This window comes from Mesocricetus auratus, unplaced genomic scaffold (genome assembly GCF_017639785.1).
Source record: "Mesocricetus auratus isolate SY011 unplaced genomic scaffold, BCM_Maur_2.0 Super-Scaffold_100004, whole genome shotgun sequence".
In the NCBI taxonomy this organism is placed as follows: Eukaryota; Metazoa; Chordata; class Mammalia; order Rodentia; family Cricetidae; genus Mesocricetus; species Mesocricetus auratus.
The window spans coordinates 117,539,409-117,558,203 of record NW_024429189.1 but is presented as its reverse complement, the minus strand read 5'-3'; the positions used below and the strand labels follow the sequence as shown (position 1 = coordinate 117,558,203).

The 18,795-nt window shown below is 44.6% G+C and overlaps 1 protein-coding gene and 1 long non-coding RNA gene across 2 annotated transcripts; one reads left to right on the top strand and one right to left on the bottom strand.

Moving 5' to 3' along the window:
• Positions 1-3,873: 3,873 nt before the first annotated feature.
• On the bottom strand, positions 3,874-7,950 carry LOC121140269 (beta-defensin 118-like). Its single transcript, XM_040744965.1, has 2 exons — positions 7,830-7,950; positions 3,874-4,191 (listed from the first exon to the last, which is right to left on the bottom strand). The coding sequence occupies exons 1-2, from the start codon at positions 7,927-7,929 to the stop codon at positions 3,959-3,961; spliced, it is 333 nt and encodes a 110-aa protein (XP_040600899.1). The 5' UTR covers positions 7,930-7,950; the 3' UTR covers positions 3,874-3,958.
• Positions 7,951-10,500: 2,550 nt separating this feature from the next.
• Positions 10,501-18,564, top strand: LOC121140268. Its single transcript, XR_005877059.1, has 3 exons — positions 10,501-10,607; positions 11,269-11,384; positions 17,648-18,564. It is a non-coding gene; the product is annotated as an uncharacterized LOC121140268 (long non-coding RNA).
• Positions 18,565-18,795: the final 231 nt, after the last annotated feature.

The following is an 18,795-nucleotide window of genomic DNA, read 5'->3' as shown; positions in this document are numbered from 1 at the left end:
AACCACTGTTGCCAAGAATGCCACAAGGATGCCACGGGGACACTTCAGGTCTGGGCATTATTTGCAAAGACCTCAGCATCTAGGTATCCCTTTGGGATACATAAAACTGGTCTAACCTTCAAGGTAGCCGTGTCCCATAGCCCTTTAGTCACCCCCACTAAGGCTCTGTGTTTACCTATGAAGCCGTGGAGGTGGAGGCTGTGTTCGCGCTGCTCTTGGTTGTGAAGACGGTGTTCATCTTCCCGCCAATGGAAGAGTGGTAGGCGGGTGGTTCATTGACTTTACCATTAATTCAATCGTGACGTTGGTGGTTTGAGTTTGAATTACAGAAGCAAATGCTTCGAGTCCAAACCTAATCTGGCTACCTCAGTGGTTGTGGTAGAAGAGATGTCCGTGGAGACTATGGAATAAAATGCTGCTGAAATTCAATGTAGCCCCCAGAAAACCCTGGCACACTCTGGGCTGGGGATCTCCCAGCAGGAGTCTTCAGATGATCATGAGGACTACTCTTGTTAAAAATCAGACTCTGGATTTAATAAAAAGATTTTTATTTTTACTTATCACCTGTATTTGTGAATGTCTGTTTGTGCTCAAGAGTGCAGTGTCTGAGGAAGCCAGAAGAGGGCGCCAGCTCTGGAGCTGGAGTTACAGGCGATGGTGACCTCCTGACAGGGGTTCTGGGAACTGTGGTCTCCTTTAAGAACAGCAACCATTGAGCCATCTCTTCAGCTCCCAGACTTCAGATTTAACTGTGCAGCTTGGTGGGACTTGGGGCTAGCTCAGTCCACAAAGTACGAGACTCTTAATTCTGTGGTTTGTAGAACTCCAACCCAAGTGCAACTCTCCAACTCAGTTTCATCATGTGAAAACCAAAGCTTTGGTGAAGGGTGAGACCCTGACATGCAGCAGGTATGTGACATCAAGTGAAATGGAGGATTTGGGATCTTTGCAGTCTAGAAGTCAGGCAGTTTGCCTGAGAGCTTTTTCATGACAGCGTGACCTAAGACCAGCCTTGTAAATCGATGGCTGTTCTCTTAGACCCACTTCAATGGTCCATATGACTGCTGGACCATGCTGGGGGCAGAGCTGAGGCTGCTAATTTCTTTAAGCATAACGTGCAGAATACATATGGGGCCAGATTCTAGAGTCTGCTGGATTTTTCTTTTTGTATGATAGTTCAAAATATTTATTAATTTACTTTATTATTATCATTACAGTTATCATTATTGTGTGTACATATGTATATATGTTTGTGTGTGTGTGTGTGTGTGTGTGTTGGGGGGGAGGAGGTGAGTGTGTCTTGGTGTATGTGTGAAGGTTCAAGACCACTTTGTGGAGTCAATTCTGTTTCTTTCTTTCCATCTTTATTGGAAACCAGGGATTAAACTCAGTTCTTTAGCCTTGCCAGCAAGTGCCTTTACCTGTTGAGCCTGAGTCTACTAATCACCACCCTCTCCCAGTGTAAACCACCACCACCACCTGGACTTTGGAACGAAGATCCAGGAGGGTGGGACCTGGAGTAAACGTGAGACTTTTTTCTTCATTCTGGTTCACTTTTCGTGGGATCCATTCGGGTGTCTGGCGTGGTGTCTGGGTGGACATGCCCCTTCTGAAATCACTGGCATCTTCTGGGCCACACCTCAGTAGGTGCTCAGAGAACCTGTCAGCAGGGGCAATGGTGCTTCCGAGACAATTGTAGCCTTAGGTGGGCCCGAACTTGACAATTGTAGAATCGTTTTATCTGACAGTCCTCCAGCCACTGCACAGCTCTGGTGAGGACTACATGCCAGCCCACGGCGCCATCTTCAACATCTCCCCACCTCCCCTCATTTTTACGTGTACAGAAAGGCAACTGCAGCCCTCTCCATTCCTTTTCTGAGCATCCTATTAAGTTTGGCCTGGATGCTCCTGGATGCTCAGCCTGTCACTATGTGGCTGTGGTCAACTTCAACTCCTCCGTGGTTGTGTTTTGCCAGCATCTCTTTCTGCAGTTTGAGGGTGGCCTGGTGGCTAATTTCACACAGTTGTTCCCTCCTTATACCCTGCCAGCCTCTCTCAGTTCTGTAGCTGCCCTCCCCTGGCTTTTTGCTAGCTTTGGGTTGCTCCTTTCCGGGCATTTTCTGAGGAGATGTCACTTGGTATTCAGCTACATTCTCTTTTCCCACGGAAGTGCCCACCTTGTGTCATCATAGGTCCGGTTAGAGAGGAAATGTCCAATCTGTTCTTAGCAGTTTTCTAAAAGCCAGCCTCTCAGTGGAGTGCAGGTTCTAAATTGGTGGATAAATACTTAGAAGTTGGATTGTTGGATCATTCAGTAATTTGATTTTTAGTCTAATAATTTTTGTTCCTGTCCCCAAATTCTATAGGACCACTTTCTGTAATGGCTGTTCTAATTTAGATTCCCAGATGTAGTATGAGGAATTTACTTATCCCCGCCTCCTCTCAAGTTTATATTTGTGTTGCTTTTGACATTAGCCATTTCGACAGGTGCCAGTGACAGCTCAGTGAGGTTTAACTTGCATGTCCCTGCTGATTTAGGCATGGTTTTCATATACCTGTTTGCCACTTGTGTGTGTTCTTTACAGAAATGTCCATTGAGACCCCTTTCCTGTTTAAAACCCACACTCATTGTTTTCTTTCTATAGAGTTTATTCTTTTATATTCTGAGAATGAAAATACTGTCTCCCTGTCTGGAGTTTGTCGCCTCAGGTTTCTTGGTGTTGCCTTGACTGTACAGAAGCACTTGAGTTCGATGTAATCCCCCGCTGCCTATTTTTGCTTCTGTTTTCTGATATTCTGAGTAAAATTTAAAGCATTGTAGTATAGACTAGGGACTGTGTTTTTTCTTATATTTTTTGTTGTGAGCCTAGCCTTTAATAGCAGAGTTATCTCTCCAGACTAGGGACTGTGTTTTTTCTACCATGCTTTCTTGCAGTCATTTTGTAGTTTCAGGTTGATGCTTTGGAGTCTATGTGAAGTTGGTCTTTGTAAGTGATGTAAGGCAAAGGTCCGGTTTCATTCTTAGGCATCTATCCATATCGTCTAGCTCCAGTTTCCCAGCATCATTTATTAAAGAGACTGAAGGGCATTTTGTATCTTCTTCCAGCATGTTCTCTCTCTCTCTCTCTCTCTCTCTCTCTCTCTCTCTCTCTCTCTCTCTCTCTCTCTCTCTCTCTCAGACACACACACACACACACACACACACACACACACACACACACACACTCACATACACAGGACTGAACAGAAAGTCTCACACAGCCAGGTAAGAATTCTGTCATGGAGAAATTCCCCAGCTCATTTTTCTCAAGCAAAGTGGGCAGAAGGACCCACCCCCCCGCCCCGTTTCTCTCGGCAGGACATCAGACAGAAGTGTAGGAGGAAAGGCAAACAGGGTTACATGCCATGGACTAGTTATAGGTATTTTCCATGTTATGAAAAGAACTCTTTGTGTCCCAGTAGGTGTGGGTAACAACAAACAAACACGCACCAAGGAGTTTCCCACACTGAACTAGAAGGCAAATGTAAGACAAGCTGTGCTTGGTGGCTTCCCATCCCCCTTTGAAGGCAGACAATCAGACGGGGACACGGAGCCACAGACAAAGGCAGACAATCAGACAGGGACTCGGAGCCACAGACAAAGGCAGACAATCAGACAGGGACACGGAGCCACAGACAAAGGGCACAAGCAAGGACGCCCAGAACAAATGGCTTGTCTTGGGTGAAACAGTTTGGTGTTTATATTTGAGGAATGTCTGTGGAGTGCTGAAAGTTTTCTCTTTCCATCTAACTTTTAGAATGTTCAGCACCGATTAGGTTGGTGCTTTGGCACCTCAAGGTCAGCCGCCAGCCCCGAGAGAGTAGAGATGAGAGTCAGCAGAAAGGAGGTTACGTATTTAATGGGCTCATGGGAGGGACTGGAGCTGGCAATCCCTGCTCTGCAGAGGACCAACCTATTTCAACTTAACCCTAATTCGTTATTGTTCACAAAGACCATGGCTGGCACAGTTTTGGAATATTCTTTGAAATTATGACCAAACGTTTTTGTGGGTGTCTGCGGCAAAGAGTCCACCTTGCTCACAGTGCAGCAGTAGTCCCCGTTGCTGCAAGGCTTTTTCACCTGCTCCCCAGACTTGCAGTATTTCCTGCAGTGTCCTCTTATGACCCAGCAAGCTTTGCGGCACCTGCAGACTGACAAGAGTAAGAAAAGGCTGTTAGTCCAAGATATGGGGGCCCGTCCGAAGGGTCCACTGGACCACTGCCTCTGTTATCTCCACAACAGCCCAGACCTGGACTCAGGAAGGAGGTTATGCAAGCAAGGCAAAGAAAGGCTGGGTTATGCCGTATTCTCAAAGATCTTACCTCCAACGCCGAAGGAACTCACTAGCTAGCAGGAGCTGGAATGACTTAGTAAGAAGCTGTGTGATTATGTAAAGTAGGTGCACAATAGACTAGCTTCACTCTGCGCCAGCTGAGTTGTTATTCCACAGATACAGAATTCTAACTCCAACAGGCTCTACAGTTTGTTATTTGTTTGTTTGTTTTGAGACAGGATTTTTTCTGTGTTGCCTTGGTCCTCCTGGAGCTAGCTCTGTACAGCAGGCTAGCTTCAAACTAGCTTTGAACTAAGAAGACCCCCTGCCTCTGCCTCCTGAGTGCAGGGATTAAAGGCTTGCACTACCACTGTCTGGTTAGGCTCTACAGTTGTCAGAAATGTGTTACTAATTTTTGCTTCAGGAAGAAGGAAGCTTTTGGAGGTGGTGAGGGAGTTTAACGTGCTGTGGTGTTTGAAGGAACCCCCCCCCCCATGGGCTCATATGTTTGAATATTTGGTTCCCAGTTGACAGGACTGTTTGGGAAGGATTAGCAGGTGTGGCCTTCTTGGAGGAGGTGTGTCACTGGTGTGACTTTGAGGTTTAAAAAGACCACACCATTCCTGGTTAGCCATCTCCCTTCACAGTTGTCATCTCATCATGAGAACTCTCAGCTCTAGCTTCAGCTATATGCCTGGCTGCAGCCATGTTCTCCCCATGATGGCCATGGACTCATGCTCTGAAACTGTAAGTCTCCAATTAACTCTTTTATCTATAAATTGCCTATGTCGTGGTGTCTCTTCTCAGCAATAGACAAGTAACCAAGGCAGATATAGACTGCAGTAATGATTTTATATTCACCTCCAAATCCACCCACCAGCACACATTAAATACATATTTCTCCCATGTATCAATCATAACCTGATAAAGTGGCTTTAAAAATGATATGGCAATAAAATTAAGTCAGCATAGGATATCTGAGAAATACAATTGTAGAAAATCATTTATTGATCCCCACTTTAAGATTTGCTAAATCCTAGATTGCTAGGACCTAGCTTTGGGTTGGCCAAGCAGAATGGACTTGAAAATGAGTCCTTCTGATGATCAGCAGATGATGTTGGTGGTGGGGGCTGGGAGAATCTCTGTACTGTAAATGAAGCCTGTAGCATCTTTGGAAGACCACACAACAGTAAATTCTAAGTAGATGGCGCCCTTCTTAAAGAGTCCAAGGCTGAAACATTGTTACAGAAAGAAACAGGTCTGTGAAAGGAGCGTTGGTAACCTCACAGGAAACATCTGGGCGCCCCAGGTCTCATCTGTCAAAATCTGTCTGTTGCTGCTCTAGAGAGATGGCTGAGCAATTAAAAGCACTAGTTCCCAGCACCCACATGGTTAACCACAACTGTCTATACCTCTATTTTCAGGACATCTGATGCCTTCTTCTGACCTTACATAACACATTCAGGCAAAAACAACCATATACATAAAATAAATAAACCTAAAATTTCTTCTTAAAATCTGGGCGTTGGTTGTTTAGTGGACCTAAATGGACTTTCTAATGAAATACTTTTTAATTAAGAATGAAATAATCAGAAGACACATCCAACATCATCATCCATTTGCAGTACCTGCATATTGAATCAATAACCACAAAGGTTCTCCCTGAATCACAGAGGTTTCCATCGGTGTCTATCCATTGTACCAAGTGATGGCTCGCACAGACGTTGTCTTTCACAGTGAGCATGTACTTGGACTGTATTTACCACCCCATTCGCTCTCCTTAGTCCCCCTTCCTCCTTTCTCTCAGTCTCCTCCCTTCCCTTGGTCTCCCTTAAGTTTTCATACCATCTACAGACAAATAGAAACAGCTTATGCATCTATAAGGTGTTCTAAGACCCACAAATGAGACAAAGTGTGATATTGGTCTTTTGTGTATGACTTACTTTGCTTGAGATGATTCCAATAATTTTCTGGAAAAAGATGTAACTTTAATTCCTTTTAAAAGTCAAACTCAGTTGTGTATATCTACCACCCTTTGCTTATCTGCTGACAGAGATCCAAGCTGGTTCTGTAACCTGACTGTTCTAAGCAACTCTGCATTGAACACCTCAGTGCGGAATATCTCTGGCATTTCGCTTTAGAGACCTTCATGTACACATCCAGATGTGGTGCAGCTGGGTCATGTGTTAGGTCAATTTTTAGGGCTTTGAGGACTCCCTCATATTGATTTCCACACTGGCAGTACCAATTCATCCTCCCACCAACAGTGTGCATGGATCCCCACATCCCTACAACATTTATTATCTGTTGTCCTGTTCTAAGATGAGATGAAACCCCAAAGTGTTTTCTTTATTTCCCTCATGGCTAAGGATTTACAGGGTTTAGAAAACTGATGTCTTGGAACTCAGTACTTAACCAGCAGTGGCTTCTATTCACTACCTCAGGGGTGTGGTGACGCACACCCCCAATCCCAGATTCAGAAGGCAGAGGGATATTGAGGTTGAGATGAGCCTGGGGACTGCACAGCAGGTGCTGTCTTCAAAGGGAGGACACAGAGTTGGGTGGGTAGGGAAAGGGGATCTGGGAAGTGAGGGGAAGGGGACTGAATATGATCAAAATAAACTGCAAAATTCTTGAGGAACTAATAAAAATTACCTCCCTCCAAATTTACTGCCTTATGTAATTTAAGAGAAGCCACATATAACTTTAATTTAAAATGTCATTTAAGTGTCAGGATGAAAATAGGTGAAAAGAGACAGCTAGAGAAAATCTAGATAATTATGTCAAATACAAATCTAGCAGATACAGGAACTCCTATCAGGAAGTGCCAACTGAAATGTTGAGTATATACTGCCAAGATAAATATTTTAAAAGCTGTGCAATTGCACATTCACTAAAAGGAACTACATTCCCATACATATTTGTGTGGATTCAAATATGCACAAGGAAAAGGCTTCAACATAGCAGAAGAGCAGTGTCATCACATTTCTAAGCACCATCCAAGTCTGTACAAACAGTAATCCCCACACTCTGACCAGTTCTTTATGAAATTATATTGTAAATCATTAACCAAACAGTAGACTCTCATGGCTGAAAAGCAGTGAGGTCTACATTCTCTCTCACACGACTGCTCTGTGGATGCTCTTATCCCAGAATAGGGGAACAGGGACTTCAGAGGAAGCAATAATAGAACTCAGCGTCTAAGGCAGGCTGGTGGAGACTGGGAAAATTGCTGAAGTAAGACAGCCCTTGGCACAATCATTAGGGCATTGATTGAAGCAAAGTAGCAGGGGAAGAGCTGAACATGAAAGGGGCTTCTTAAAAGACACCCTGCCCAACCCCACCGCTCCAGGGATGCTGCCAGATGCACTCTCAAGCATTCTGCTCAGGTCAGGTAGTCCAGCAGATCTCAGCCACCCCAGAGGACCGTGCGTACGATGGATGGGAGGAAATCAAACCTCCTACTGGCAGCTCCCCCACTGAACCCTCTCAGCCTTTTTCCTGGGTTCTGTTTACCTGGAAACATCTGGAACAGGATAAAAAATACCATAAGATTCAGGAGCAAGTATTTCATGATCTTTGAGAAGGATGCGGCACTTCCAAGAGTCCAGAACATTCTGTTATGTGGCTCTGGACTCAGTTTTTATTTGCTTCCATGGGGTGGAGTCCAGAGAGTGAGCCATGAGTAATGAATGATGCAGAGAAAAGACAAAGAGCATTGGTTCTTGGCAAACAGCACTAAGTGATTGATTGCTACTCAAAGGCAGAAGAATGGAAGAGAAGTGAAGAAGCATCATGAAAGTAAACACAGAGAAGACGTGTATACTAGGAAGCCTCCTTTCATGCATGGGAGTGTCATTGTATGGCAACATGTGCAACATTGCATGGAGGTCAGCTGAAGATTCCTGGGCAGAAACTGCCCTTTTACTGTGTTTCTAAGGATAAAAATGTCAGTGTAGGTGCCTCATGAAAAAATGTTTTAATGACACGAATGGACGTATTTTTATGCAATGTTAGGCAACAGAACTCCAGAGCTCACTCTTCCTGTAGCTGAATTCCCTGAGGCTAACCTTTCTCCAGCCTCCTGACCCTTGCTCTCCCTAACTTCAGGAGACTATTCTACTGTCCATCCCATGAGCTCAGCTTTTGATACCCTGCATGCGATTTCCCATCACAGTTGATTGGAGACAATTTCTCCTCAGTGTGTGTTCTCATGGTCTTTGTTGAAGACATATATAGCCATGCTATTGGAGAGGGGCCTTACTGCTCTGTGCTCTCCGATGGTTCTATGGATCTGTTTTCGTACCAGTACTATGCTGTTTTAATTACAATAGCTTTGTAGCATATTTTGCAGTCAGGTAGTAATACATTTCTAAGCTTCCAGATTCCTTTTTCTTTTTTTTTTCAGTATTGCCTTGGAGAGAGAGAGAGAGAGAGAGAGAGAGAGAGAGAGAGAGGGAGGGAGAGGGAGGGAGAGAGAAGGAGGGAGGGAGAAAGGGAGGGAGAGAGGGAAGGAGGGAGGGAGGGACAGAGACAGAGACAGAGAGAGTTTCCACGCAGAGTTTTCTTCTGGTCAGCAATGTCGTTGGAGTTTTGATAGGGGTTCATTGGATCTGTAGGCCACTTTGAGTAGTGTATTAGTTACTTCTGTGTTGCTGCAACATGTCCATCCCTTAGATAAGGGATGGTTTGTTTGGGCTTATGGCTCCATCACTGCCCTGTCAGGGAGGCACAGCAGCAGGCAGACATGGCTGCGGGAGCAGGAAGCTGAGAGCTCTCACACTTCACCATAAGCATACCCTTCACCATCACCATAAGCACAAAGCACAACTACAGGTAGGGTGAGACCATGAGCTCTCAAAGCTGGCTCCTAGTGCCGTACTTCCTCCAGGAAGGCCACACCTTCCAAACAGTGCCACCAACCGGGGACCAAGAGTACAAGGACACGACCTACATTAGAAATTCTCATTCACACCAGTAGTATGGACCTTTTAGCAATACTAAGTCATCCACACCGTGGGCATGCAGTGTCTTCCCACTCTGTCCTTCTCTCTGTCACCAGTGTTTTACAGTGCTCATTGTGTACATTTGTGACCGTTTGAGTCAGGCGTCCTACATAGTCTCAGGTGTTGAATGCTGGGTGCTCGTTGGTGGCGCTGTCTGGGTAGACCCAGGAGGTGGGGTCTCCCTAGAGGAAGTACATCACTGGGAAAGGGCATGGAGGTTTCCAAAGTCACACAACGCCATCCCCAGTTCACTCCCCGCCAAGTGTTTGTGGATCAAGGTGTGAGCTCTCAGCTTCCAGTTCCAGCTGCCATGTTTGCCTGCTGCTCCCCTTCCCTGCCATGCTAGGGATGGACTCTAAACCTCTGGAACCATAAGCCCCAAACAAACCCCCTTCCTTAAACTGCCTTGGTTGTTGTATTTTATTACAGCAACAGGAAAGTGACTAAGGCCAAGCCTTTCTCCTCTTTGGTTTAAATGAGTGGAACATGCCAAGATTATATCTTATTGGATGCTTTAAAAAGGGAGGGGGGTGCGGAGAGGTGGCTCATCGGTTAAGACCACTGACTACTCTTTCAGAGGACCTGGGTTCAATTCCCAGCACCCGTGTGGAAGCTCACACATGCCTATAACTCCAAGGTCCGACAACGTCACACAGACATACACGCAGAGAAAACACCAAGGCATGTAAAATAAAATAAATTATTAAAAAAAGAATTTGAGCCGGGTGGTGGTGGCGCACGCCTTTAATCCCAGCACTCGGGAGGCAGAGGCAGGCGGATCTCTGTGAGTTCGAGGCTGGGCTGGACCGATAGCCTCCAAAACAATACAGAGAAACCCTGTCTCGTAAAACCAAAAAAAAAAAATTTGTGTCATATTTGTGCTTTTCCTTTTAAATGAATATACCTGGGATTTGGTGGACCCTTTCGATCTAATTATTTATACGTCTCTTCAATTGTGGAAATGTAAGAAGCCTTTCCCCCAAGACAACAGCTCCACCCTTTGTAATTCATTGGCCATTGTGAGCCCTCCCTCCTATTTGCCTTATACATCAACAGTTTAGTCATTGTTAGCATCCGCTGTTTCCCCCCTCACTGTGGTTTTAAATTGATTGTTCTGTTCTGAGTTCTAGAAGGTCTTTCTCCTGCTCTACCTGTACTTTCTTGAAAGTTGTTGTCGTGCCAACATCTAAACTTTCATCTGATCATTCTATTTGTTTTGCTTCATCAAGGATACAGTAGGAGTGAATAAATGGGCTCTGTCTGCACTCCTTGACCCTTTGGAGAGCCGGTAATCACAGGACAATAGCTTCTTAAAATACCAGGGAGGCACAGGCACTATGATGGGTGAATTGGTCCTAGAATTTGCATCCTGATCTGGAAAAACAGGGACTGATGGTCACATGCCCTCATCCCAGAGGGCCAGGGAGACAGAGCTAGGGTCTCCTCATCTTCAATCACATTCTTCATCTCATATGATAATCAAACAAATGCACATTAGGGTGGATTGGGGCATCTAAAACAGTTGACTGTCACTACTTCCCCTGGGCTCAGGGCTAGAATTCAGACCTACGTCATCTGTCGTCGGAGGCTCATGACCCTGATACACTTTCTGTGACACACACTTTTTAGCAGAGAGTTCCAGAGCCTCCCAAGACAGCATTTCCCCCACAGCTTCTCCAGCAGCACCGGGCCTTGTCTCATGAATCATCCCTTCTTCTTTTCCGGTTTTAACTTCTCTCTGCTGTTTCTTTCCCTTTCTCACAGAGGATCCCTTCTCTGCTCCTCATCCCTGTCTGACATCCCCAGAGCTCAGGGTTCTTATGCCCTTCAGCACTTAGTGACATGTTTCAGTAATTTCCTTGATGAGCTTCAGCTTCCACTTCAGATAATCAAATAATGATCTCACTATGTTTAGTGTGTGACCTAAGACACTGCTCTTTCTCTATTAGACCACGGTGGCAAGTTCACAAGAAGAGTTGGGCAGAACACGGGCGTGCACCTCCGTCTTGTGTGGAGACACTAGAGACAGTAGAGCTTGCTCCTCTTTGCCGAATTCTTCTCTCAGGTATGTGAATAGCCAGGCCGTGCTTTCCCCTGCATGATGCTCAGAAGCTGAGGCTTCTGATACTGGGGGTGTGGCAAACATATTGAGTATCTACTACTGTTTTGTTAAATTAATCGTTTAGCTTATTTCTTTATTGTGTGTGTGTGTGTGTGTGTGTGTGTGTGTGTGTGTGTGTGTGTGTGTGTTGACCAGAGGCCTCAGGAATGCTCTCCATCTTGCTGTTTGAGATATTGTCTCTCACTGACCTGGGGCTCACCGATTTGGCTAGCTTAGCTGGTCAGTGAGCCCTGGGGCCTCTCCAGCACTGGGATTAGAAATGTATGCCATGACATCTGGCTTTTTTCTGATGTGTGTTCTGGGGATTGAACTCAGGGCCCTATGCCTGCAACACAAGTGCCTTACCAGTTGAGCTATCATCCTGTCATCTCTACTGTTGTCTTATAACATATATATCTACATATATATATATATATATATATATATATATATATCTTAGTGACTTAAGGTGGCAGTAGACGTCTCTCTCAGTATCTGTGGTTCAAGGTGAGGCGAGTTTGGGCTGGGTGATTCTGGCTGTGACCTCTCATGAGGTTGCAGTTAGACATCAACTGGGGCAACAGTGACCGTAAGCCTCAGGGGGAACTGGAAATTGTTCCTTTATGTGGACAATAAGTTGGTGTTGGCTGCTGGTGGATGGCCTCTCCTTCTCTCCACCTGGAAATCAGGCAACAGAGATTTCCAGGAGGTGAAAACTTTAGAGACTTTGGGATGGGAAAGGAATTAACGGGTGGCAGGGACAGAAGCATGACTAACTATGGGAGATGGATAATCTTATTGGCATGAATGGAGTTAGCATCACCTAGGAAATTTGTAAGGCTTGTCTCCGTCAGGATTTCCAGAGAGGATCACTGAGGCAGGAAGACTGGACCTGAATCTGGGCAGCACTGTCCCATGGGCTGGGGACCAGGCTGTAATAACAAGAGGCCATAGGAGAACCCAGTGATGTGCCAATGTCCCCATTTCCGTCTGCTTCCTGTCCAGCATGTGAGAGCTTCTCCCTCAATGTCATGAGGGTCTTCCCAAGTACTGAAGGTGAAACAACCATGGACTGAGCCCTCTGAAGTTGTGAATCAAATTAAATCTTTCTTCTTTTAAAGGTTTATGCCAGGTATTTTGGTCAGAGTTTTGAAAAGCTAACTGGTACTTTGTTTGCCCATATCTGTCTCCTTTTTTAGTGAGTAGACTTCCATTGGCTCCAGGGAGATGACCTTGGTCCTACTCAGCCACTTCCCCCATTCTTAACCCAGAACTTTGCCACACAAGCTAGAGTCATCAGAGAAAGGAGCCTCAGCCGAGGAAGTGCCTCCGTGAGATCCAGCTGTAAGGCATCTTCTCTATTAGTGATCAATGGGGGAGGGCCCAGCCATGGTGGTGCCATCCATGGGTTAGTGGTCCTGGGTTCTATAAGAAAGCAGGTTGAGCAAGTAAAAAAAAAATGTAAGCAGCACTCCTTCACGGCCTCATCAGTTCCTGCCTCCAGGATCCTTCCCTGTTTAGTTCCTGTCCTGATTGCCTTCAGGGATGAACAGCAATGTGGAAGTGTAAGCCTTCTGGGAAGTGTTTCCGCCACAGAGAAGCTGTGTTCCAGAGGTGGCCAAAGTTGTACTATGTGCTGGCAGCCAGATTTGGTAATGTGTAAGAGTCACCCAGGTGGTATTGGTTTTCAGGGTTTCATAAAGAGGTCATGGAGAGCAGCTGAGGCTTGGCACTGTCAGAGGCCAGGAGAGGGCATTGGTAAAGGGACAGCCTCTGTGGCATTTGAAGGTCCAGGACTGAATGGGTCATGCAGAAAATTTGAGGCTTGGCACCATGAAGAGAGCCTATGAGAAGCTATTGGTGAAAATGCAGCAGTTGGAGCAGAGACCCCAGCATTTGGAGATGCCAGTACCATGGGATGACCACCAAGAACAGTAACAGAAGTGGAATGGAGCCAGCCGGAGTGTAGAGGACCAGCTGTGTGTGCTGCAGAGGCCAGAGCTGGAGAAGTGACCCGAGTTCCTTGGAGGATCCAGAAGATCATGAGTAAATTCCAGATAAATAGATACTGGATTATATTTATACCATTAGGAGATACGTTTTGCTTTGTTCAGATTGTAACCGTGTCCTGGATCTTCTCTCTTGAAGAAGGTATTTAATATAATTTTGGTTTTTACAGGAACTCACAGCTGAAAGACTTCAAACATTAAAAGACATTTGGGATTTTTAGAGAGATTGGGTATTTTAGAGAATGAAATCCTAATGTGCTTGAATTTGTAAAAACGGTGGGATTTTAAAGTTTTTTATGTTTTTAATGTGAGATTAGACCAGATCCCCACCCCTCTGCACAAAAACAAACTCATCAAATCAAAGACCTTATTTTTTATCTGAAACTTTGAAACTGCCTGAGGAGAGCTTGTGCAAATCACCCCAAGATGTAGGCAGTCGAGGCCTCGCTGAAAAGGGACTCCAGTGATTAGGAATAAGCTGAGGAGTTGGCAGGAGGCATTACAGAGTTTAGGAGGCTCTGTGTGGCCAAGGAGACAGTCACCAGAGTGACAAGGACAAGCCCTTTCTCATACACAGCAGATAGGGGGGTGGATGATGCTGCCTGTAGGCAGGGCAAGACTTCCTCTTCAGTTACACCTTTCTGGAAAAATTTGCACAGGCATGCCCATTGTTAATCTGACAATGAAGAGTAACTGTCGTACAAATTCTTTAAAAAATACATAAATAAAAATGATAAGCAAAAACGTCGCGTGACCCCGCTGTACCACTCTTGGGGACACACCCAATGGAGTCTAAGCAAGTGCATCTAGGTTTATTGCTGCAACAGTCACAATGGATAGGAAATGGTACTAACCTAGATGACCGTCAATAGGAAATGGAGAAAGAAAATGTGATACACATACATAATGGAATTACTCTGCCATAAGGAAAAGTTAAATCATAACACACACAGGAAACATAAAACATAACAGGAAAATGGATGGTACTGAAAATCATGTTAAATGAAATAAGCCAGCCTCACACATATACCATGTGACAAACCTCTCTCTCTCTCTCTCTCTCTCTCTCTCTCTCTCTCTCTCTCTCTCTCTCTCTCTCTGTGTGTGTGTGTGTGTGTGTGTGTGTGTGTGTGTGTGTGGTGAAACTAGAAAGGAAATCATGGGAGGGGGAAAAGAAGCCTTAAGGGTTGGGAAAGAGGCTGTGTGAGACAGCAGAGTAGAAGGGGCACTATTGGGGAGGAAGGGAGTCAGCTAGGGATGCAGGCGACACAGGGGAGGGCGGGGTAGATACAATCAAATTAGAACAGAGTAGATCCACATATGATGGAATCAATCAGTACATGTGCCAGCTTCACACATTAGTACATAAGGGCATAGAGATGGCTTGTTGGTTAAGAGCACTGGCTGCTCTTGCAGAGGACCTGGGTTGGACTCCCAGCACCCACGTGAGTTGTCAGGTGGGATGATAGGGAGCTTAGAAGGTGCATACATGTGTCTGAGTGGTACATATACATGTGATTTTGGAGGCCAGAGCTCAATGGGTGGAATCCTCATCTGTTGCTCTCCGCTTTGCTTTTTGAGGCAGGGTCTCTCACTGATTTGGCTAGAGTGGATGGCCATTGACCCCCAGGCACCGGGATTTAAAGCGTGTACCACCATACCAGGCGTCTTTTGTGGGTGCTAGGGATCTGAACTTAGTTCCTTAGGCTTGTGCTGGAAGTATTTACCAGTGGAGTACATGTCCCCGCTCCGCAACAGTTGTTTTAACCCCTGACCTTCCTCACACAGCTAAGTACTTTAATCCACAGAAGAAAGAGGCCACGGTGGTTGATACCGGAAGCAGCAATGTTCTTTTTGATGCCCAACTTGAGTTCAAATTGACACCCACATTGCTTGGGACAGCAATTCCTTTCAAGCTGGTCCCTGTATCCATTTACCCAAACTCACGTATATCCTAGAAGCTTCCATCTAAAATGACAACTCTGCTTCATAAATATCATGAGTAGTGCCATTTGTCTTCATTATATACAAATGTGGTTATTGACTGGCATTTTTTTTTTACTTTCCCCCTGAATGACAACTACCACCTCCTTTTTCCAACAAAGTTTTGAGAACTTTTAACCACCTAACAAATTATGCCTTTCAATAGATTGGCCAAACCAAGCAAACAATACAGAGCTGAGCTCAGTGAGTCATCAAAAGAGAGCAAGTGTAATTCCTCTGGGAATCTGAAAACACTAGCAGCCATTTCTCCAGGAATCTGTGAAGTACTGGGGATTTTTAAACATTGTAGCTGTTGATGGCTTTGGTCTGATGTGTGTTCCGAGGTGTTTTTATTTGAGGACTCCCATCATAGTGGTAGGAAGGGAACCCTGGTTTTTGTCCTGCTACAGCAATCCCTCTAGGCTTGAGTGATGGTTGGGGTAAAGGAGTTCTCTTAGTTTAGATTTTGTGAGCAAAGTCCAGGCCTGTGCTGCCAGGTCCAGTACGCAGAGCTGCTGCCCCCCGGAGGTCAGCTTCGGAATCACAGGACGCTCAGGCTAAGATGCTGCCTGCCTCTTGGAGTTCTCCCTGGGTCTCAGAAAGGAATTTCTGTTCGATTTTGAACTGGCCCGAGAGTTTATATTTCCTTTTGTTCTGTGAAGCTTTCTCTGTGTGCGAATCTGATAATTGAGATACCGAGTGCGGTACGCTCGAGGAGTGTGGAGGTCTCTGTCTCCTTGAGGCTGCTGGGGCACCGGGCATTGCGGAAGCCTCCGCTCTTTGACAGCTGAGTAGACACGCTAACTGTGAACAGAACTTCCTTTCCAGATGGTCTCTTGGTTACTAGAAAGGGTGTAAAGGGTTCATTGACTCTGAAAACACACTAGCAAATTCCTAATGTTATAAATTCATGGAAAATCTCCTGCCCAGGGAGGTGGTAAGCGATTGAGGAATTGAGCGACCAGGTCTGCTTTCTAACATGCAAACACAGTAAGTCAATTAAATAACCGTCTTTCAGAGGCAGTCAGGTGTCTACTTGAAAAAGTGCTTTGCAGGTAAAGACACTACCTAATTGTTTAAAATCGTGTATCATTTCCCACATCAAAGCATCTTAGCACTGAAATATACTTTAAAAAATCTTCATTTATTTAGTATGTACAAGTGTTTTGCCTGGATGTATGTGTGCACCACATTATGCCTGGTGCTTGTGGAGGCCAGAAGAGAGCATCAGAACCCCTGGAGCAGGAGTTACAGATGGTTGTGAACCTTCATGCAGGTGCTGGGAATCCAACCCAGGTCCTCTACAAGAGCAGCCAAGTGCTCTTTACAACGGAGCCATGTCTCCAGCCCCTAAATACATACTTAAAACTCAAAATTTTGCTCTTTTTAAAAAAGGATGGTTCGGTAGGCTAAACTGACACCACAGAAGGTTAAAAAATGATTTAATTTTATTTTTCATGAAGTTTACTTCTGCTAGAAATGAAGGCATTTTATGATCTTTCAGAAGTGAAACAGCAAATATACAACAAACATGTGCCGATCCGATCAAAATCTCAAAGAGCTTCAAAATCATTTTAATGGTGTCTACTTGAAAGAGCTTTCAGATGAGAGAAAAAGCTCTAATATTACTTAATAACCTCACGGTGTTCCTCTGTAGGGGACGTGAGGAACACAGACAGACCATTGCTAGGTTTATGAGTAGCTGGAAATGCCATCAAGATCTCCCTTGTGAGAATACATGGTTGAGAGATTTTTATAGTGATAGTGAATTCCCATTAATGCTCCAGGCAGGGGAAGTGTTTTTATTTTTATTGTTTGATGAAGCGTGGATTAAAAGAAGTCTGTATTTATTCTCTTTGAATTTGTCTCTGTGGGAAAGAGAAATACAAGAGATTTTTAGTTTGCCTGAAACTTTTAAGTTATCATTTTGCAAACCAGTTGAAGTAAATCCACAGATTGCTCACAGTTGACTTGAAGATTGGACAGGTTTTTGTTATAATAAATTATCAGAGTGTAGGAATGTAAATACAAACATAAGCAGGTCTTCGAGTAAATGGAGTCATGATTTCAGTATATGGCACCTGTGAACTTGGTTCTCACAAATCCTAGGCAACATTTCACCTATACACACATTATTAATGTGGGTATTTACACCACTGGCTAGAGGTAGGGGGCTTTGTTGTGCGTTTGCTTGGTTTTTTGAGTTTTTATTTTCTCTCTTCCCTTGTTTTGCAGTTCAGCTGTCCTTGAACTCACAACTGTCATCCTCTTTGGGATTCCACACGTGAGCCACCTTGCAGCTCAGGGTACAGTTTTATGGTGTCCTTTTTCCCCATCAAATTATTGTTATGGACTGCTGATGCCAAGCTTCATAAAGGCTCTGCTTGACAAAGATCACAGTGCTTGGACGACTTGGACTGATCCTTCACTGCCCTTAATGGAATTTGCTGAACAAGTCTTGTCTATGTCTTTGGCAAGCTTAATGTTTGAACTCCTTGCTGTTAAGGTCTGCTTACTGAAGGCTAGAACTGTAATGTAACAATTCTTATGAAAGCTGATGTTACCGAAGGCTGGAACTAAGACAATGTAACAATTCTTATGAAAGCTGATGTTAGTAAAAGAAGAGTAAAACTTATGGTGATTCCCTGGGAGAATTAGTTGTACAAGCAATCAAGTCTTCTATAGAGTTTACTGTGTAAGTGGTATTAGTAAGTATAAGACATAGGATCTGGAATAAACTGTTAAAGAAGATCTTAGGGAAATTGTAGAAGCTGAGAAAAATATGTGTTTTGTTTCAGAAATACAGAACTAGCATGAACAATAACAAAAAGGATTCTTGGTTATAAAAATCAATGACAGGCCTTGGTGCCCTCCTGAAGGCAAAGGACGCAGTTTTAGGAATCTTGATGTCCTTTACCGTCTGCAGGATTGTGATAAAGATAGAGACCATATTGAAACAAGAGTTTGTGACAGGCACACAAAAGAGAAATGTCTTGGCTCAATAAGCTGCCTGGCTTCCAGAGCAGACTGTCAGGGCAGGACTTTTTTGATTGTAGAAAGAGTAAGGAGCAGAACTTCAGAAGTTAGGAGAGAGTGGTAGTCTCATGCTAGACATAAAAGAAGGAATTTGAGAGCCGGGCATTGGTGGTGCACACCTTTAGTCCCAGGACTCGGGAGGCAGAGGCAGAAGGAGCTCTGTGAGTTCAAGGCCAGCCTGGTCTACAGAGCCAGTTCCAGGACAGCCTTCAAAACAATACAGAGAGACAAACAAACAAACAAAGGAATTTGAGCAAGGGAATGAAGAATTATATTTCCATAGAAAAATCAACTATTCATTAGAGTAGATCAATAGAACAATACAGGAGAAGTTTGATATAACAGGT

Coding starts and splice junctions, on each gene's coding strand:
- LOC121140269 (XM_040744965.1), bottom strand. CDS start 7,929: ATGTTCTGGACTCTTGGAAGTGCCGCATCCTTCTCAAAGATCATGAAA. Junction 4,192..7,829: donor CCTGTTCCAGATGTTTCCAG/GTAAACAGAACC, acceptor TACTCTTGTCAG/TCTGCAGGTGCCGCAAAGCT.